Raw genomic sequence first — 23377 nt, forward strand, 5'->3', positions numbered from 1 at the left:
ACTTTTTTTTATTTCTGCACAACAGGAATTATTGACTGTTTTGTGTTCTCTATAAGTAGGATAATTAATAGGCTGGGCAAGGAGGGGCTTTTTCTTTCTTTACTTCATTTTTGACCCCTCCCCCCCCGTTTTTCTTTTCAAAATCACAAAGCAGGCATTTGAGTCAGCACAGTCCATAACTCCAGAAACTTGTTCCTTCTTTCTTCCTGACACCTTGATGAAACAAAAATGTCACTCATAGACAGATTTTCAACATCAGTGATCTGCAGAGGTCACTATGGAAGAGTCTTTGAATATTTTTCAATAAAATGTGCTGGATTCACCTTCAACCATATGAACAAGGAGAAGCACACATGCTATTTTGATGCGCTTGATATGCGGCAGGTGACAGATATTACAGCAAGAAACATGTAGGTAGCTCATCCAACCTTAATTCACTAGGCTGGTAAGAGTAAAACCTGTAACCAAGGCATTTAAAATGTTTTCTTTCCAGGAGATAGGGCTGAAGTCTTCCGCACTATTTGATGATGCACGGGCTCCTTACCTTGGACTGAATGTATTGCTTTCCATTCATTTAAGGTCTGGAATACCCACATAAACATTTTAATAAAGTAATTATTTGGAAACACAAAGTGAAATCTGGGTTTGGTCATCCCTCGGTAGCACAGCAGACTGTGGATTAATATATGCTAAGAATTTAAAGATACTTTTCTCAGCATCATGGCTCTTGGACCTGTCACATACTGAATCAATATCCTTCTTTTGTGCCTTCCCGAGAGACCTGACTGTGCCTCAAGCAAGGGTTACCTCTTCCCTGATGAACAATGTCTTTGACAGACAAAGGGTCTGATTTAGATTTCGGCAGATGGGTTACTTGTCAAAACGGTGACAGATATACTGTCTGCCGAAATATAAATCCCATTGTTTCCTATAGAATTTATTTTTCGACGGAAGGGAGATTCCCTCACCGTTGTGATGGAGTAACCAGTCCATGGAAATCTAGATCAGGCCCTAAGTCTTAAAGGTCAAAGACAGTCTGTACATCTCCATTTAAAGAAGTATCCTCGAAAGAGCATGGCTGCCCCTAGGACACTGAGATCTTTTATGGTACCCAGGGTACTGGTGGAAGATGGGGAAAGTGCCCTAGAGGCAGTGTACTCGGGTACAGTGGCCCACAGACGAAGTGCACCTGTCTCACTTTTAGATGAATGCGTTCACCTTCAGGACTCTCGCGTCAGTTCAACTGACAATGAAGCAGAAAGGGAAACAAGTGCTTCCTAGTTATAAATGAGGAACTATTGGTCCACACAGAAGAGGTTCCTGCACCATGAGTAAACCAATGTGCACGCCTGCATGATGCACAGCAATGAAAACACTCCTTTGCAAACGACAAGAAATGATGCAAGGATGGGATATGCAGTTTATCACTTCCTTTACTTCCAATCAATTTTTCGAAATACCTGTAGGATACAGTATTATGCCAAGTGGCAGGAAGAGCCTCGACAACAAAAGAAAAAAGCACAGTTTACACCTGAATGAAATGGCTGTCTAACATTTCTTTTGCATGAAAGCTACATAGACGTAACAATGATTCGTATTAAGGCTTTCTAGATTCTCTTACCTACAGACTAAATATTGCTTGGACTTACCCATTACCATTCACTAGCCAAGCTATGGTAAGTTTTTTGTTTATGTGTGAGCGTTTGTGTCTGTGATCGCTAATGAGAGAGAAAGAGAGACTAAAAGGGACTGAAAAAGTGTGTGCGCGCGTCAGTGAAATCCGTGCTCTTGTCGGATCTCCGAGCAACTACAGACTGCATCCTTGACGTGCACTGCTACATGGTCCTGTAAACAAAGCTACCTGTTTCCACCTTCTATTGCATTTTATATTTAATCCAACCTAACCGTTTCGTATTTGCATCGTTTTCTATTAAAAAAAAGTCTGTTAAAAGGGTTTACTAGAAAAAATGTTAGATTAATGCTTATTTTGCCATTACAACATATTATAATTGTGATAAACGTGGAAAGATCGCTAGATTGCTTACCAATCAATTACATAAAAGTTGTCCCCATCATCACCCTGGTCGATTACGTGTTCTCCACATTTGACAGGTTTTTCAAACATGGCATCTAGTACCTGAGACATCTGTTCCTGAAAAAGAACAAGACACTGTTACAAACGTATTTGCTCAAAGGGATTCTACCCTTTTGAACCTACAGCACACACCTTTGGGAACCTTCACACCCTTGGTGGACCAAACCATTGACCGATTAAGATGTAGTACAAGATATGACATTTGTCAGTAAACTGATCCCGGAGCTTTGGGCAGAAACACCTGCTACTTCGCTGAAAATATTGCTCAAGATAACCTTGTGGTCTCTAGTCCGCTTGGCATGTCTCTTACTGTATAACACTAGAAACTGGTGCCACTTTGTTATTCGACTGGAAAATGTATTTTCTGCTGCTGTATTTTACAATATTACTCAAACTTTACCATGGAAGCATGTTCCTCAGGTTTGCCAGTCTAATATCCTCCTGCACATACCATGGGATAGCCACTACTAGGACATTGAGAAGATGCTCGGTTAGACTGGTGAAATGTTATTGGTAATTGAAAGACACATAAAACTTTAAGTACGAGGATCATCTTAAAGGCACATATTTTGCCCATGCCTTTCACTACCACTCGCAACACACTTCAAAGCATGGTCAATATAGTGTGCAGGCCAGTGTAAGCACGAGTCAGGCCTAACGTGAATAGGACCAATTTTTTTAAATCAGCTAGGGGAAGTTCTGCATCGTCCTTGGAATTCGAAGCCAAAAATACCTGCTTTAAAGGAGAGTGCTGAGCAGGCCGTCCCACTGAATATCTTTTGGAAGGACATAGCTGCTCTCTTAGTCCTGTAAAAATATACTCCCAAAATGCCATGCTCACAAGAAATGGAGCATACTATGCAACACTTTGTGTGGACCAGGAATAAAAAAACTTCTCACCTCTGTGGTTCTATGACGGCAAATGTTTATAGTGCCTATAATGTTAAAATTAGGAAGTCTTCTCACTTCACCTCTGCCGGAATGACTGCTCTAGAAAAGCATGCAATATGAACTTTGACTGAGGAGAAAATCTAAGAGAACCTTCAGAGAAAAAAGTAGAAAATGTGGATCTCTATATTGCTTATGTGAAAGCCCTGACAAAGCTTCCGAAAGAGATAGTGATTGCATCTCTCTGACTCTCCTGGCCCCGGAGATGCCCAAAACAAATGAATTTTCCTCAAGAAAAGGTTTCTGTCACATTATACTGTGAGTTAAAAAAGTGTTTTCATCCATAAGTCAGGAACAGGTGAGGAACCCATGATGTATACAAACATAGATGCTGTACATTTAAGGCAGTTATTCCTCAGTGGAGAAAATATGCACCAGAGTAATGTATCACTGTCCCACTATGCAAGTGAAGCACCAGGTGTATCATGGAGACTTCAATGACGGCAAAAAGAAGGGATGAAAAAGATCCTTCAAGAGTGTGCTAAAGGGGAAGAGAGTGTCGGTGCTGGAAGAATGAGGACTAATGTGAAATCAAGACTAGACAACCTTGGTATTTGACACCACAACATTTGCTAATGCCTGCCACAGGCTCCTGAGAAAAGCTTTGGGCCCTGTGTTGGAGGCAGCACATTCTGGTTGGCTGTGGCAGGGCCCCAGCCAGACAGAACCTACCACTCAAATCAGGGGTGAGTAATTACACTTACTGTATAACCTGCACTCAACCTTGGGTAGCTTGGCACTGAGCAATCAGGCTTATCACAGTGGCAATGTGTAAAGCATTGGCACAGCACTCTCACATGATAAATACTCTGAGCGTCACAAGAGACTTCACGTGTGTAGGTAAACACAGTTTGTATTCAGTCACACATTAACACAACAAAACATTCCAGAACTTCTGGGCATAAATCACACTTGATAATATTACTAGCAGTACTAAGCCCAACCACTTTAAAGTGACCCAAAGCACATTAGGGAGACATCTGACGTTATCACCAGCACCCTTATGCAGTTCAATACATTGTCAGAACTAGGCCCAACCTGGCAATTAGTATAATGTAATACCACACAGTTATAGGATGCACCCCAGATTACAACGGTATCAGGAATATGTACACATTGATGATGACAACACTTTTAGCAGCACTGTGGGCCAAGGCTGCACGGGTAGAACCAAGGTTGATGTAATCACTAGCAGGTGGTCTTCATGCAAGCACTCCCAACCCACTATGCATTGCTACGGGTATCAGGCAGGTCTGTATGGAGCACACTTACATACACACACACACACACACAAGCAGAACTTTATTGTTGTGCCACTGATATCTGGCAGGCCAGTTTGTGGCACAATGAAGACCCCATGGTCCAAACCCTCCTCCACCCTCTGTGTTCTCCTACTACCTGACACCCACGGATTAGAAAGAGTTCATCTCCCCCAACCCCCTCAGAGAGTAGGCCACTTTCATCCAGAGTCACACTTAGTTGAGGTCCCAGGAAAAATGGTGGAGGTAGGTAGCGGGACTGATTAGGAGGCAGTTGACAAACAAAAGGGGGTTGGCCACTATTCAGGAAGGTCACCCACAGGATGCGAAGTAGAAGCGGCTGAGGGCAATAGTTAACTGAATTAAATAATTCTGTAACATGCCTTCTGGGACCAGACCAGTTCTGCGAAGCACTGGAGGGGGGGAAAAGGGATCCTGCAGTCTCTTGACCAGCTTCCGGTCGCTCTTTGAAGCGTTCCTCCACCTAGTCAATTACTCTCACCACCCAGGCCCGGTCTGGGTAATACTACCTAGCACATGCTGACATCGGGGCTGGGTGAGGAGAGGGAAGATAGTTCACCACACAGAAAGCCCAAAAGGAACATTCAATGAAAAGGGGGAAAGTAGCACAGGAACCTCTCGGAAGGTATAGGTGCCACATCAGGTACACATTAAACAAAGTTGCACAAAGGCAATCTGGGCACAACATCTGGTGTGCGATGATCCAAGCCGCACCAGACAATTCCAGTTAACCTCACAACGATGAGTTGCAATTTCCGTGCCATGCTGGAATTGAGGCACACTGCCTGGGGCGCCTTGGTTCGGGTCGCACCAGACAATTCCGATCACTTACAATGAAGAGTTACCAATCCCATGCCTCCCGAGAAATAAGGCACAATGCCTGATGCACATTGATATCAGTCGCACCAGACAGTTCTGATCACACACAATCGAAGAGATGCAAGATCAGTACCTCCCTGGAAATGAGGCACAACGCCCAGTGCTTATTGATACAGTGGCACAAGACAGTCCGGTCCCATACAAAGGCACAAGTTCAGTAGTGTTGCATGAGGTAGAACAAGGCACTACTGCAGTTCTGCCTCCATCTCTGAGGGTCGCAACCTATAAATCAGACACTGCACGCAATCAGCATGCAGTCAGTGTGACGCACAAGGGTGATGTGGCACGATTGACGAAGTGGGCCACGTGGGTCTCGCACAGAGAAATGCCCACTTTCCAGAAGTGGCATTTCTCAGCAATTAATGACAAAATCACCATTACCAAAGGTAGAGGTTTATCACTGCGAAGCCAATGATAGGAAACATGGCGCTGCTCCACTGCAATCTACTATTGCAGTTGGGAGTGATTTCAATCACTCCCCCATGTAAGCCTATGGGGAGAGTAACCCTCATGGGTAGTAAGAACACACATGGGTATTCTTCACTGCGTTAAGAAATACCCTTTGTGAAAGTGCGCATGCACAAGCCTACAATGGCAGGACGGTCAGAGGTTAAACACCATTGTGGAAGCGCACACACATGGGCCTGCAATGGCGGGATGGGCACTTGTTGAAACACTATTATGCAAGTGCCCACACAGGATAGCGCCACTTCCAAACATATGTATAAAGGTGCACGCTCTTTCACACTGTTCTTACAGTGGGAAAATGCCCAGGGCCCTAAGGCCACTAAAAGAGAATCAGCAAAAACCTTCAGGAATAAGCAAAAACGTTTGAGGATACACTACCTCAGCTTGTCAGGTCTAACACCCTGGCACTAATTATTTTACAAATTAAGAACTGTAAACATAAGGAGGTAACTACAGGGGGCATTTGGGGTATTACACCCACCCTAAGAAATGAATTGTCAGGCAAATGGCTGGGCACAGGTGGTTTCAGTTTGGTATGGTGAGGTGTCTGTCGGATTTCACCAGGAATTTTTACATAAATACAAAAATCACACACACTCACTCTCTGCTTAGAAAGTCATAACATTGTTGGCTATTTTACAAAACATTGTGTTTTCTCTCACTACTCCTGCCATTCCACATTCGTCTCCCTTACCACTGCCCCTTTAGCCCTCTTTCATGTTCCCTGCTTGTCGTATTTGTTGGAAAATCTGACGCTCACACATCCCTAAACTTACTGGCCAAGCTACGCCCCTGGTCAACGTCTTGGTGTGATCCCATGACAGTTCCAAGGTGTCCTGGGCAGCCAGTTTAATAATCTGCGTGAGAACCAAACTGGATATGCCGAGGACCTTCACTTACCACAAGTAAAGTACTTCTTGACCCCAGAAAGGAGAAAAACAGGCTCCAACCAAGCCAATGGATGTTCCGTGATCGGTTTATGCTGTACACCTTCCCGCTGCAGACCGGGTGTAGAGGGAAGGCCGAAGCGACAGCCCAGGCTTACCTACAAGCACAGTGCACCTCATACGTCAGACACTGCCGCCCACAACTTAAAAAAACAATAAAAGCGTTGTCCCTCCCCGACCCCCGTGATAGGTGTAATAGTTTTAAAATGCAGTCTCTGACTTCTCTCTTGCTGTGCCTTATTTACAAAGAACCAAAGACATACATACATACATATTTCGAGCAATTAAATATACGCTTAAAAAGGTGTCATGAAGACATTAGTGGGAACGAACTTGTGAAACAGAGCAGGGGCACGCTAAGAGAATGTTATGCAGAGGCCCATCCTGCCTATTGAAAGCGTGTGTCGCTCTGACGCTTAGCAGGCAGCGAGAGCGAAATTACTGTCAAAATCCATTTTCTTTAAAAACAGCAGAGACCTTGCTTGAAACTTGTTTACTTTAGCTGGTGGGAGCGCTGCAGCTGCGAGCACAACCTTACACAGATGTCCGAATGTTCTATCCCCCAGGGTTCGCCAGAGCTCCTCATTACAGTTGGCCCGTAATTTCGTATGTGGTAACTCCAGTCACCAGTTGCAGTGAGAATTGCCAGTGTGTGGAGCTACCACTGCTCGAGAGGTCTTCAGCTGGATAGTTTAGCTGCGCGAAGCAAGGCAAATGTTCCGCTGAAAATGGCATTAAAGTGTGGAATAACAAGGGTGGAAACTGATCTCAGCATGCTATTCCCCATTTCCATGTGGCTGACTTTTAAGGGCCCAATAAACCCACAATGCAGTCAGTAGTACTGACACCAGCATCATCAGAGCTTCACAGACCCTCTTTATGAGTTGGGTTATTTCACCCAGAGCCATAACTTCTGGTAGGTCACTGCAATTCACAGTTTCAAGTGGCTCTGGGTTTGGATTTATTGGGTCCACAAACTCTGGACCTGATGATTCTGGAACTGGAGACAACAGAGCCTTTCATACACTGCAAGGCTATGGAGAAAACCATCACCCGGTCCCAATCCAACCGTGCAGCAGTCCAGGGTGAGCAGACAATACTCTTCGGTGTCCCCTGGACAGGTCCAACCCTGTCCTGCATTCCTGCTCCCCACTATCCCACAGCCCTCACCGGCCCCCCTGCTGACACTTTCCATCCTGTTCAGAGTGGGTGGAAAATGTCAGGGGTTCCCCGCCCCTGGGAATAGTCAGAAAACATACGCTAAAGGACTCGATTTCTCCTGTGCTGTCTGGTTATTCCTTATTCTGGGAAAATTGCAGATTCTGATCCCCCGGGATCCCTGCACCAATTTCTCGCCAGCTCATAATAAGGTCACCACTTGCAATGGGGTCTTAGAAGCTCTCTTGGTGCTGTGATCATGTTTCATTAACATTAAAACCCTCAGCGCTGCAAAGCATTTTAAGGTTTGAAAAATACTGAGACAATGTAGGTATCAATTTGTTCTGTTTTCTTCTGGTTTTAAGTGAACATGACAAAATAGCACTGTGCAAAGGGACATGAGACTGCTGCAGACCTGCCTCCCTAATAGCAAGCACTGCAAAGAGTGATGTATGAAAACCGTACCTTGGGAGCAGGCATTCAGGAGCGATGGAAAGGTGGTGTGGCAGGAGTGGCTCCTCCATTAAGGCAGAGGAGTGTCGCCTCACTCACAAAAATGCCCCCAGAAAAGCCCAAGATGAAAAATAAAATGGTCATAAAGTTAATTTATTACCATTTTATTTTTCACCAACACTTCCCGAACGGTGTCAAGATGGGATAGGGCCATTCCTGCAGCAGGGAGGAGAGGTAGGCTGTGGACCTAGGTTTAACAAGCACGTCTGTTTGGCTGGCTGTCTTGCCACGGGCAGCAAGAAATGCACATTTTAAACCTCTGTAACCCAGCTGTCGCAGTCAGCTAGGCTAGAAAAAGCACAGGAATTCAGTGTACTTGAGAGCGACGTGTGAGGCCGCTCCCTCCCATCTTGGTGCTTCTCTCATGCTGGCAACCAGCATGAGAGCAGCAGCAGGTTTGTTAGGGGAGTTGGCTGGAGCCTGGAAGAGACAAAAGAAGAACATGGACTGGAGTAAGGTGGACGTGTCAAGCAGAAAGCAAGGTAAGTGACTATTTCTTTTTATATTTATAGTCATCATCTGCTTTACATGGATGCACACACCAACCACCCATTTGCCTGCCTCACCACTATTCAGATCTTAACTTATGAAAGGTCAATATGATGGTCGATATAACAAACTCTCTCACTATAAACACCATCAACCAGGATGGCACAGAACATCAGAGGCTGAAAAACAAGTCCAAGATGCAGAGGAACAATGATGAATTCATCCTTCATTTGTCAAAAAACTAAATAAAAGTACCATTACACCCAGCAAACCTCACTTCCCTGAAAGAAAGATTGTGCTGCAGTAATGTACACCTTAAAGGCCTATCAGAGAGGTCCTAATTGAGCCTGATGGAAGTCTATATAGGGGACGTTAGAGGACATTATGCAGCAGAAAGTGGCAAGTGTGTTAAATCCATATTTAAGTGGAAAAAACTGTGGTTGCACATTCACTTTTTTTTTCACCAATCTCATACACACATTATCTCTAACACATTGGAAGGTATTTTGTGGACACTGTGCATGGAACATTGTGGCAGGGCTCCACTGGAAACAAAAATGAGCCCTCGCAATATATGTTCAAACCAGCCCTGCACTGCCAGAGGCGGTGACTAGAAAGGGGTCGTAGAGGCACAGCTGAGTAATGGCAGAGTATAAATATGACAAGGCCTGTGTTGCACCTAAGGCAGAGCTCACCAAGTCCCAGGAGAGAGGCATGGCCAATAATGAGACACATTATATTTTTTTCTGATAAGGTTAGGCTACTGATTGCGGCTGGAAACATGGACGATGTTTGACACAAGAGCAATAGTAAATTCAGTCAAAAGGGAGTATGAAGGAAGTCAAAGATATGCTATGTGCCAAGGGTATGTGATATGCATTTGAAGGCTGCGCAAACTGGAGGGTGATTTTAAAACACGCCCTGGTCTAATTATTCAGGGACTCTCCATCCATTAAGAAATATGACCCTGTCCTTTTTTGCTACTGTATATTGGTCATCCAGGGTGTGGGGCTGGAATGCAGCATTGACAACCTTCTTCTACATGAAGAATGTTTATGTTTGGGCTTACAAACTGCACCAATCATTTCGATTGGTATAGGTGGAGGGTGATGACTGGAACTACTGCACATCAGTTACAGGCTGAATGGTAGCTCCATAAGAGGGTTGTGAGTGACACCTGTATTGGCTAGTAGTCAGTTACATTTCATATGGTTATATTAATCACTAAGGTGTGTCGGGGTGGAGTTGTAATTCCTGAGTTGATGCAAGGGACAGGGAAAGGGTAATAGAAGGATATGCAAGGCCAGAATGCAACTCAGAAAAAACATACCTGGCGCTCTGAAGGGTTTGGAAGACTCTTCTTTGGATAGGCAAGGAAAATGGACTTTCACATTTAGTCACCAACTTAGCATCTAAGCGTGGCTGTTAAAAATTCTGTTACCAGGCGGTAAGTAGTTCAGTATTAAGAGAATAACAGCTACATATAGACTTTCAGCAAGGAACACACCTTTCTGGAAGTGAACACATTAACCTGGGTATGAGGAGGAGCAGCCTGGGATACTTTTTTTGCTCACTAAAAGCCAGGCTCATAGATATCCTCACAGGATAAATAGACCTATGAAAGTGTCACATTCATATTTGGAAGGTAGATGGAGCTTGACTACATCATTGGTAACTTCTCGCTGTTGTACCAACTATAATGGCACCCAACCAACAGAGGAGAAACCTAAGCCGGTATAATTGGCCTCAAATAAAAATTTTATCTAGGGATCTAGGTTTAATTGCTCCATTGACACTATGGCAGAGTGCTCTTACACTAAAACCAGATGTGATTCTAAGTGCACCCATCACCTTAGGGACCTGTGCCTCCTTTCAAATACTGGAGTTCTGGCAACACATTCATGGTCAACTGCACTACTCACCCAACACACATATAGACCTACTGTTCAACAGCAATTCCAACTTAGATGTATTCCAAATGTTCTGTCTGATATCTCTCCATTGGATAACATTAGAGTTTACATCCTGTGCTTTGGTTGGCTCTAGGTTCACACACTGCAAGCAAATGTGGGCTTGGGAGATTTGTTCTTCTTTGTGTGGGAGGCATTTTAGCTGTATCTCATCGTGGTATCTTGAATGAAACAAGCTTTATGAGGCCCCTTACCGTAGTAGTAGTAGTTTTATATGTAAAGCGTGGGTTATCACCCAGGGTGCTATCCAGGTTCTCAGGGTTGTCGCTGAGTGTCCCATCTACTCCTCAAAGAGCCAAGTCTTGACTTTTTTTCTGAAGCTGAGGTGGGTGCATGCGGTGTGGAGGTAGGGGGAGGTTGTTCCAGTTCTTGGCAGCTAGGTAAGGCGCACCCTCTGCAGTGGCTGCACCAGATTTTTGTGACATGGGCGAGGGTAAGGGTTGTCGAGCGGAGCTCCCTGGTTGGCTGGTGGAAGGAGAGTCCATGGTTGATTAGCTTGGGTTCAATGTTGTGGAAGGCTTTGTAGGCAATGGTGAGAACTTTGAATTTGCACCTCTTGTGTACCGGCAGCCACTGTAGACTTCTGAGGTGGGTGGAGATGTGGGTTCTCCAGGAAAGGTGCAGGGCAAGTCTTGCTGCTGCATTCTGGATGGTCTGGAGGCGGTGGAAGAACTGGGTGGGGGGGGTCCGATGTAGAGAGTGTTTCTGTAGTCTACTCTGCTGTTGATGATGGCTAGGGTGACTGTTATTTTGGTTTTTATGTGGATCCATTTGAAGATCTTCTGTAGCATGCAGAGGCTGTAGAAGCAGGAGGAGGCCACTGCATTTAGCTGCTATTTGAAGGTGAGCTTGATGTCAATGATGATGCCGAGGTTGCAGGCGTGGTCAGTTGGTGACGGGGTTGTCCAAGCGGGCCACCACGAGTCGTCCCAAGGCAGGGGTTGCTTCCGAAGATGATCACTACCTGAACTCTAAAACAACTGCACATGAACATAAAGGTAATAAAACAAAAGGTAGCCCGTTAATGCTGATCTTCCCATTGATGAATGGTAAATGATTTGGAAGGGAAAGCATTCTCGAACTAGAGACACACTGAGAAATACTAGACTCTAGATTCTATTCTGAAGTGGCAAAGTTGAGCACGCAATGGCATGGTTTGGGAACAACGATTTCTGTCTTGTTTAGGCATACAATTTGACATACAAATTTGAAATTAAGTGTAACATTTTTGCTGCATATCTGTATCGGACTGTGACAGACCTGATACGCTCAATCCAATTTATTTTATGCATTACAAACTATTTTAGATTACCGCAGGATTATTGATTACTCATTCATTAACGATTTTGCAAAATCAATATATGAAATAGATGTGTGAATACTGTTGAATTCTGAAATGGATAAAGAATTACAATCCACTGCTCATCCAGTCATACCATTGCATGTTTCACAGAACATGAATGCCAGGGTATCCTTAAAACTGAGTATTCAATCCATTTTCTTAAGAGTATCTTAGTCTTAGTTCTACACTATTTGATTTCAAATTAATTTAATTTCACCCATTGCTTAGCACACTTATCATAAAGGTATTTTGCAACAGAATTATCAACTAATGCTATAATAATTAGAAAAAATATTATTTTCCATTGAAAATGATTACCCCACCTGACCCTCCCTACTTTCCCGTTAACACGAAAGCTGTCAGATCCGCCTGAAGCAGGACTTTCTCCAGGCATTTCTATAGAAAGAGTGTAACAATAAATTCAATCTGGTCTTCAACATAAATGTCCTCAGCCTTCCAACAAACAACATATTTTGGTCAACAAACGCAAATATTGTGACTTAGGGCCTTATTTAGAGTTTGGCAGATGCAGGGCATACTCTAAAAAAGGCTGTATTTCTGTCCACCCTATTTGGAGTGTACTGGGCATCCATGCACTCTACATTGAGGGGACGCGACATCTGCCATTTTTTTGCAGATGTCCTACATCTGCCAAGCTGTAAATAAAGTCCTTAGTAACCAAACAAACTCTTATAAAGAGTAAAAGATTCATATCAGAATAGGCAATAAAATATTCAAAAAAGAACACCAGACACTAGTTCTCTACTTCCTCTCCAGCAGCCAGACTAGTTCATAAAACACCTGCCATCTTTTACGTAAAATCTATCTTATATTTTGGGCACAAGCACAAATCATTGATCAAAAAAAGGTAAAAAAGGTACTACTCAGACAGAATTTAAAATGTTATATCTGCAAATAAAGAATTTTATAAAATGCTCAATGAATTTTTAAAACTTAAATGCATGGAAGGAACTCATCCCATTACTCAAGAATTCACAAATTAGCAAATCATTACACAACCAAGGCAGACACATTGAACTCCTATTTAAAACAAAGGAAAGCCACCAGCACCACCCTCTTTCCAAAAATCCCCTGCAAGAGTAAGCCAACACAGTCTATGCAGTCCTTCAAACAAATATCACAAAGTGAATTTATTGATCTGGTCAAAGCAAGCAGGCCTTCTGGATGCCTTTCCGACCCTTGTCCACCACACATCTTCAAGAACATTCTTTGATCTACCTCTGCTGCCACCCAAGTAAGAACAATCATTAATAATTCTAAAACTACAGGAATCTTTCCTGAAGACCTTAAAAAGGCATACTTACGCCCATTATTAAAGATAACAAACCTGGACCCACATGACCCCAACAACTACAGACGTATTCCAAATGGACCTTTCCTGGGCAAACTGATAGAAAGAGTAGCTTTCGCCCAGGTGTCACAATTCATTGAAGATAACTCCATACTTTCAGACTACCAAACTGAATTCCGCTCAGGTAGTGGCACTGAATCAGCCCTTAACGCCATCTGGGATAATCTTAAAAACACAATAGACTGCACTGGAGTTGCTGCTCTGCTTATTCTGAACCTCAAAGCTGCCTTTGACGCAGATGACCATGGCACCCTAATACAAAGACTCTATGAAGCCGGCATAGAGGGGACTGCTCTCGACTGGATCACAGCCTACCTTCAAAACAGAACAAATGTCATCTATAGTCCCCCTTTCTCGTCCAATCCCTACTTCAAATAAGCAGGGGTCACTCAAGGCGCAACCATCTCACCCATGCTTTTCAACATCTACATTATGTCATTACCAGCAATGAACTACAACTATGCAGATGGCACACAAATCATCCTTAAACTGGAATGCCCCAAAGCCATTGAAAACTCACAAATCTTCAATTGCCTCAGAGACATTGATCAGTGGATGACATGGGGCCATCTCAACCTGAATGCTTCCAAAACAGAAATTCTCACATGTGGCGATTAGAAAAATTATGACCCACTCTGCACCTGGCCTGACGATCTGGGACCACCTCCTAAAGTCTCTAAGGAAGTTAGCAACCTTGGAATTACCATGGACTCCAAGTTAATAATCAATGCTCAAATGGTCAAATTAGCAAGCTCAAGCTTCATCACAACGAAAACTCTTCGACACATCTCCCCCCGCCTCAGATTTCCACACAAGGCGCAGACCACTGTCTCTCCTGAACTATCTAAACTCTACCAGGGATCATCTCTATCTATTATGAAAAAAACTACAACACATTCAGAACTCTGCTGCTAGACTACTCCTCCATGTAAAGCCACAGGCCCGCATCTCCCCTGCCTTAAGGGCCCTACATTGGTTACTGGTTGCCAGAAGATCCATCTTCACGCTGCTTTGTATCACCCACAAAGCAATACTTGGAACAGGACCGCTTTTCATCAGGAATAAAATCATAAAATACATTCAAAAAAGAAACCTCCGCTCAAGATTGCCACCCTGCCAAAACACCACCATACAAGAAAAAGACAATAGTTGGTAGATCTTTCTCTGTTCAAGCAGCCAAACTATGGAATTCATTACTCACAAATATAAGGTCCATGGATAACTATCTCATCTTCAGAAGACTACTCAAGAGTTGGCTCTTTCCTACATAACCACCATACTCAAACGTCAATGTACTATGTGTATTTCTTTGTATAAACAGGTAAAATAACTATTTTATCTTGAAATATATACATATTCTTTTTGCCTGTTTTAATAAATGTATATTATACTTATGGTTAAATATATATATATGCATGTAGGTGTATGTGCAGATGTATGTATGAGTATATATATATATTATGTGTATGTATGTATGTATATTAACATGCTTAACATGTTTCTACGTCATTGAATAGTTTCTATATAAATTGTTTGATTAGATGCTTAAGAGTTTTATCTATCGCAATAGGAACATATTGTCTTAACTATTTATCCACAAGCATTTCACTATTGAAATATTGAGGAAAGATTAAATAAAGTTATTAAAGTACACAAATAAATTAACTTCAAATACTGCAACCCATAAAAGTCTCAGTTTATATGATACAACTTAAAACTCAATATATTATATTCCTTACACATATATTCCCTTACTATATAATTATGTATCTATATATTTATTACTTTAGTCCTACTGAAGAAGAGGAAACAAATTACTCTCTTAAAAGCTTTACTCTGACTCATCATCACCCTATAGCTCAACCAATCTATCCTCTATGTCCACTCTCTGGCTCATCCCAAACCCATTCTACTACAATGATCTCCAAAATAACTCTTCATAGGCGCTTCCCTCCTCTACCCGTCCTGGCTCACTCCAAACCTCAGTTTACTACTTTGATCTCCCAAATCATCCTACTAATTTCTCCCTCATTCATCTCTCCTTTAACTCATCCCAAAACCCATTATACTACTATGATCTCCCCAATCCCTTTCTACAGACTCTTCCCTCCTTCATCTCTCCTTTACTCATCCCAAACCTCATCTTGCTACCATGATCTTCTAATTAACACTTCTGGAATTTTCCGTCCACTATACCGCCATTATTCGATGCAATCTGCTCAAATTAAATCATACCTCTCTATAACAATACTAATACTGTACTTATATTCCCCTATACTAATCCACCACTAATCCTTTTGGAGTAGCGTGTGACTTGCCGAAAAGTGCTTCGACGCCCCATAAGAGCTATATAAATACAATTACAGTTACAATTACAACTTACCAGTAACACAGTGTACAATCCACTTTATCTCAATTGTCTAAGGAGGGGGAATCAAGAGAAGCACTTGATATTATTTCCGCAGGCAACATGAAGATCAGAAAAAATATTTCTAGATTCTAAGTAGATGCATGAATACTTTTGAATACTGAAATGGAACCCTAGCTGGGTCAACATCTTTACTGCAGTAAAACTCAGGAACTGGTTTTCCAGAGATGAGAAATAAAAATCCAGCACAAATGCTGTGACTACACTAATACCCTTCTGGCACTTCCCAGCAAAAACAACCCTGAAACAAGGCTTGAACTGATGCAACATAACCACATTAATACCTTTCTTGTGCCTTGTATGAAAAAGAAGGCCCAGCCTGCAACAAACCTTGAAACCAACCTTTGCCTGCCAACATCTGTATTGGACTCTTTCATTATGATGGTCATCAGTTGCCAGCACCACAAAGTGAGGCAAGATACAAGCATCAAGCATGAAAGCGAGACTGAAACGCGTAAACCTTCTGAATCCAAAGTGAAGGTAGACCAGCTTTTAGCTGAGAAATACACTCTATGCAGTCCAGTCTGCGACCTTCAATTCAATAGTAGTTAAAAACAAACAGTAACCAAAGAGGTGAGCAGGTAAACATTTTCACATGCTTCCCTGCACACACGTCAATAGACTTGACAACCATTGCGCTATAGAAATACACCTAACATCAAACCAGAGACAGAGAAAACGCATAATGCTGCAATGCAGGTCAGTCCTTACAGTGTGTTGTGCAAACCACAGTACACCAATATACCAGTGCACCAGTAAACCAGTCCCAACCTTAAATAAACTCTGCTCTATCCACCACATATCTTAAACAAGATCACCACCATATATATATCTCCTATTTCACATAATAACAATACAGTTCTGTGCTTCTTCTTGAAAAAAAGAGTACAGTAGGGTATAGTGGCCTTCAGGCACTCTCACCACATTGCAGCTGATCTAGGAGCACTGGGCCTCAAGACAGTACATGGCGCACTTGCAAACATCAGCGAAGAATGAATTGCTTTTGGACATTAATAATACAACAGACATTGCCTATTGTAATTAACTCTTGTGGTATATATAGTTAGGTCTTGAAGTGCTCACACATAAGATCAAGCTGTTACCAACGTTGAATCACAGAAGGTCCTTTGTTAAGAAGCACAGACAGGTATCCAGCAGATACAAAAGGAGCACTTGTTAAGTTCTGGTTATCTGTACGGTAATGGTTGCCTCACCAGGTGCTGCTAAATCTTCTTGCTCATTTTCTCTTTACTATTGATCCTGTCAGCCACCCACTCCAAGGCACATTTGAAGTTTCACTTCACATCATGTGTTGTAGGCCAAGAAGAAAAGTCAGGGAAACAGAAGAGGAAAGTTGTGACATAACGTCTCTCATGCGCATAGCTTCTAAAGTGGTACCAGTGTTGTATACAGTAACTAAGCGAGTGTCCCATGCAAGTTTAGCCTTCGATTAGCGCAGAGGAAATAGGAGCTGACCCTACCATCTGAAAATGAAACTGTAGACCTTTGGATTTTAAATAGGTCAGTGTACTAATGAACAACATTAGCAAACTTCTCATTATGAATGTTCATAGTCAAAAAAGAAAATAAGGTTTCTTCACGGTTTATTGTACGCTTTGTTTGCATAGGAGAAATGTTAGCCAAAAGCTGAAGTGTACACAACATACACATAACACACATTCATAGGCACAGCTTAAGGCGAGTAACTGCCTACTGCCTATTTATCAAGAGGTTTTATAGCCACAAATGTGCTTTTTGTCACAAGCCAGTGTATACTCCAGAGATATGTAGGCGTGCCAGTGTCTGTATGATAATATTGGGGTGAAGGGAGAGTCTCTCCTGTGAAGGTCAGGCCCCTTATGCTTTGTGGGTCAACTGTATTTGAGCCGAAACACTTCTACATTCAGATCTGACTTGAACGCATTCTTCTCTTAAATTTCCGTTCAAAGTAGTTTATAGTCTCCTAATTTACTTACTCTATATAGGAGCCCCCTGAAAGCCTGTTAGGCTACCTAGTGTGTCCCTGCCAAGTGCAGCATTCTATTGGACAAGTAGTGGAAAAGTATTTTTGTAAGTCTCTTGAACATTTGCATCTAAGAGTCGTAAATGTAATCGTGATTTTAGCAGTGCAGAATTTATGCTTTCTATACTGATTGTCGTAGCGGGAACTATCAAGATTTACTACCTCTGCATACGGTAAATTATTTGATTTTCTGTTTGTATGAAGTAAAAACCAATAAAATATTTTATAAAAATAATAAAAACTGTGTTTATGTACAACACATGGGTGTAAAATAACATAATGGAATCGTTGTCAAAGAGCAAATGTTTTGGTATTCCTTGATTAGGTCATTTCAATTTGCTTGATGTATTTATTTAATGAGTGTATTATTTTTATGCTGTTGCAACAAATACAGTTTTGGCAGGTAATTTAGAAAGCACACCATATGAAAAGCATAGATACAACTCCAACTGACACCAGGATAGCTGAAACCAGCTCTACCCAAGAAACAAATCAACATGTTAAATCTTAGAAAAATAATTTCTAAATTAAGGAAGTGCAAGATATGTATTTATATTTTGAAACTTTTACGTCCGCGGGTCCTGTAGTGGTTACCACAGGGTCTCCTAACTCGGTGACACAAAATGAGGCGAGGGAATGTGTGTAATTTTCATGAGGGTGAAAAACATAAACCAGTCCAAGACTTGCTTCAATTCTCGATGATTAAACGCTCCTTGGAAGGGTAAAATATATACTTTATCGAATAGTACGCAATGTTTTAGAAGACCATGTAAGGGAAATCCAATAGGAGGTTTAGACCAAGTCCAATAGGAGGTTTAGACCAATATCAACACAACCATCAGTCAGTCAAAAAGGCCATCGTGCTCAAACTAACTGTCTCCCAAAGGAGAATGCCAAAAACTGAGGTACTGAAAGGGCGAAATTGTGAACACAAGAAATCCTCCCACTCCTCGCCCAAACAAGTGTCTGCTCCATTCCATCAAAGGAAACTTGTGAACCTTAGTAATATCAAATTACTGAAAAAACATATTGTTTTATGAAAACTGCGCATCTAACATCAAAATGCTAACTATTATAAAAAACGTATTATAAAAGAAAAAAGCCTAAACCTATAGGTAACTGGATTCATTTTGACTCGACTGTACATTAGTAAAAAAAAATACAAATTTTTAAATTGCAAAGTGTTCTTTAACTGACATTGAAATTCCATTCAAAACTGAATGTACTAGCATTTGTGCAATCATATGACGCTGTGGAACACTAGGAGGCGCTCAAACATAGTAATTATGAAAAATCAAAAGCCGAAGAGAATAATTACAGAAATATTTGGATGACAGTCATGTCGATAAAAAAACAATAGGTAGTCGGTGATCACCCGTAAATTCATCTAGGTTTCTGTTAGTTACGATGCAGTTTAATAAAAAACACAAAAATAGCCCAAACACTGGAAGATATGAACAACTCTTCTGCAAACATGATGTCCATGCATATTTTTAAATGCAAATGCAAATAGAAAAGACTTAAAAAATTAACCAGAAAACTTCATTTCAAGCAGATGAGAAAATATTGTCATTTATACATTTATTTAAAGATACTTAAGGATCGGGAAAGAGCGAGCGAAATTGAAACTGAAATTTTAGGCACAGTAGATCTGACAGTGCTGTTTATACGGACTCATTACTCCATATTCAGTTTGATTTTATTAGTCGCAATTTTGTCTTCTGTTGATCTGTGACATATCTTCACAGGTGTACTGGTTCACAGGGTCAGCGCGCACTGTGATTGCCCGGGGGTAGCGGTCATAAGAGTTTGCAGAAAAGTCAGGACGTTTTTTGATCAGTGGGTTTTTCTTTTGATCAAGTCATTTGTAGAATTTCTTGTTGGGTTTGTGGAGATGGTAATCCAGCAGCTCAACACCTAGATCTCTGTGGAGGTCTGCTGTTCTTGTGAAGGAAGCATGGAACGCCTGCTGCTATCTGAAGGGCTGTGTTCTGTAGGTTATGCAGAGATTTCCAATACTTTTTCTGGTAACTGCTCCAAACCAGCAAAATAAATGTTACTATGGGTCGAATCATTTTGATGACTATGCGCATGTTGCTCCGCATAGGCATTGACTTAGACCTCAGAAGCAGGTTCAATGCAGCCTGTTTGGTTGATGCTTTCTGGTATGTTTTCTCAATATGGTTTCTTCAGAGCAGTTTGTAGTTGAGAGTCACCCATAAGTAGGAGCTTCTGTTTTTCTCTTTATTTCTTCTCCATTGAGGCTGATCTGTGGATGCTGTTTGATCCTCTTTCTCGTGAATAATGATGCTGTTGTTTTTGTGTTGAGGTTTATCTGCCAGTTGCTATACCTTCCAGAGATTCTCTTGAGGGATGTTTCCGGGTTCTTAGGGCCAGATGTAGGTAGCCTTTTGCACGTCGCAAACTGCGAAAATCGCAGTTTGCGGCGTGCAAAAGGCCTAACGCGATGCACAACCTCAAATTGCGAGTCGGTACCGACTCGCAATTTGAGGCTGCGACTCGCAAATAGGAAGGGGTGTTCCCTTCCTATTTGCGACTGCATCGCCATGCTGAGTTGCTTTGTGACCGCGAATGCGGTCGCAAACCAACTCGCAGTTACCATCCACTTGAAGTGGGTGGTAACGCATTCGCAAAAGGGAAGGGGTCCCCATGGGACCCCTTCCCCTTTGTGAATGTCGACAAAAATGTTTTTTCAGAGAAGGCAGTGGTCCTATGGACCACTTCCTACTCTGAAAAAACCAAAACTAAATGGTTTCGGAAGTTTTTTCTTTTTGCAGCTCGTTTTCCTTTAAGGAAAACGGGCTGCAAAAAGAAAAAAAAACTGCTTTATTAAAAAAGCAGTCACAGACATGGAGGTCTGCTGTCTCCAGCAGGCCACCATCCCTGTGAGTGCATGGACTCGCTGAGACACCTTTCTGCATTTGGTTTTGCGAGTTGCTGTGACTCGCAAATTGCAAGTCGCAAAATTATACTTACCTACATCTGGCCCTTAGCTATTTACTCTCCACTGAAAGACTGGGAGATGATGGCACCATCATCAGCTTGTAGCACAAGGTCTGTCATCTTTAAGTTTGTGGGAATATCAATTGTAAAAATATTGAAGAGAAATGGTCCAAGAATTGATTCGTGAAGTCACTCCAACAAGGATACAGCATACTGTTGAACACTCCTCTTGTAGTGTAACATGGAAGGTGTGTTCTGCCAGGGAGCTAGTCAGCAGGTTTACCAATAACTTGAAAACTTTAACTTAAATAGCTTGCAGATCAGTCCTGTGTGCCACACCCTGTCAGATGCTTTGGCTACATCCAGGAAGAGTACTCCAGTTGAGTTATTGATGTTAAATCCATGGCTTACTATGTCCACTGCTCTGAAAATAATTTGTTGAATATTCCTTCGTAACTCAAAATGTTATTTGGAGAGAAAGTTTTTGCTCGATGCAAAGTCAAAAAGACTGGCTAAAATGACCTTTTCAAAGAACTGTGATATGCCAGATAGCAGATTTATAGGATGGTAGAATGCAGGGGTCCTTAGTGATTTCCCAGATTTAGCATATACAATAACTATTGCTTCTTTCCAGGCTTTAGAGAAGTATTGGTACTGGATACATGCATTGAAAACACGATCCATTGCTGCATTTAGGAGCATCTACTTAGTTATTTCATCTCTTCCTAGTGACTTACCAATTTTCAGTTTCTTTACAAAACTAAGTATTTCATCTCTTGAGCATTACTAAATGTTTGCCACTTTTTTCCCCCGGTAAGTGTTCCAAGTGATGCTAGGTGACTTTTTGTTCTATTACGGTTGTCAATTTGCTTGCCTGGTTAGACTTGAAGGATTCTACTATTGAATTAGCAAGGGAATCAGCCTTTTCTCTGTTGCTGCATGCCAGGCGAGTCTTGTCATGTATTGGTGGGTTTGGTTCCTTTTTTACATTTAAACAATGGGTCATTCTCCAGAGAGTTGTTAGAGTCTTTATGGTTACCTATAGCAGCTTCTCATGGTGCACCTCTGTACTGGCTTAGTTGTGTCTTCCGCAGTTTTGTGAGCCTGTTGTATTTTGTGTCTTCGTGTTTTGTTTTTGTCGGCTATTGACTGCTTGATGCCTTTAGGGTGGTCATAGACGGAACGTCATTGGGGTTTCTTTTTAGGAATGCTGCATTCAATAGCACTGTGGGATGCAAATGTGAAGAGGTTTACAGCTTCAATATATTAATTGGAGTATAAAGGACCATGAACCACTGTTTCTCCCAGATTTCTCTTGCAGGGACTCCAGTCTGCCTTCTTGAAATTGTTTTTGAGGCCCTGTTGGCGGTTTTGTACATCATCCCCAAAGGTGATCAATACAGAGCTGTGGTCGAATAATCAGCACTTTAAAGGCTCCAGCTCCATAGACTGGGAAAGGATCTTCATGACAATGATATCCAAGACATCTGCTTTCTGACTTGCTGTGCTGGGACAGTGTGTTGGATGAGTTGGACCAGCAACTACAAAGTCCTTTTTTCTTGAATGTGCAAGAAGAGCATGTCCTTTGCAGTCTGCAATCTACAGTCTGAGAGTTTGAGCTCTGGTGCCTGGTATTAAGGTTGCCTTCAATTATGGTTTGGATGCTAGTGTCCAGTAAAGCATCTACGTCACTTTGGTATAGCTTTGTTGTGAGGGAGTAGGCGGCAGTTAAACAAAGAAAACCTGCAGATGTCTAGACCTGTATACCAGTTGCTTCAATGCTGCCTGTTAGTGGACTCTTGCAATGCTTCTCCTCTGCTTTTGGCTCCAGTCAAGTCGTCTGTGCAGTGCACTCTACAATTTGCAAAGTTGAACTTCTGGCCTCTTTGAGGATGGCTCTTAGAGATAAACACCGCACTCACGTTCTTAGCTTTCATCAGGTGCAGGAGTTCATCAGTTTACCTATGAATGCTGTTAGCACTCCACTTCAAAAAGACAGAACTCCACTTACTCTTGGCTGCCATGTTGGCTAACTTCCTCATCATGGAAAAGCCTGCCATCTAGGCCCGCCACTGTTGTCACTACAGGGTGGATGTTCATTTCTGCAACTACCTTTGCTACCTTCACAATGAGTTCCTGCCACTTCAGGGCACTGCTTATTTCACAAGACAAGACTGGGGTGCTTGGAGTTGGTGGATTGCCTTTGCTTGGGTCTTGCAAAATTTGCATACTTCCTTCTTTTCACGCATGGATGACTTTGGATCTTTTGTACCGTGCCAGATTACTGGTTGTCGGTCTTCCACTGCCCATGGCTAGTTGATGATGGATGGCGAGATACTGATGATTGTTGCTATGTTATTTGCTGTTAAAGTTCAAATTTGCTTTCATCCTTCTCTGCTTTCTGCAGGTAGGGACAGCGTCAATAGCTTGCATGGTGGTTTCCTGCACTGTGTGCACATGTTGCTGATTCCATATATCTGTTTCTGGTGCTTAGATTGAAG

General features: G+C 42.2%; 1 protein-coding gene across 2 annotated transcripts in view; it reads right to left on the reverse strand.

Moving 5' to 3' along the window:
• The window catches only part of PRKAR2B (protein kinase cAMP-dependent type II regulatory subunit beta), a 511441-nt gene that overhangs the window by 149408 nt on the left and 338656 nt on the right, over window positions 1-23377 (reverse strand). For both annotated transcript variants that reach the window (XM_069229843.1, XM_069229844.1), the window contains exon 5: window positions 2046-2152. In XM_069229843.1, the coding sequence (XP_069085944.1) occupies window positions 2046-2152 (107 nt within the window). The remainder of the gene's footprint in view (window positions 1-2045; window positions 2153-23377) is intronic.

Source organism: Pleurodeles waltl, chromosome 4_1 (assembly GCF_031143425.1).
Source record: "Pleurodeles waltl isolate 20211129_DDA chromosome 4_1, aPleWal1.hap1.20221129, whole genome shotgun sequence".
NCBI lineage: Eukaryota > Metazoa > Chordata > Amphibia > Caudata > Salamandridae > Pleurodeles > Pleurodeles waltl.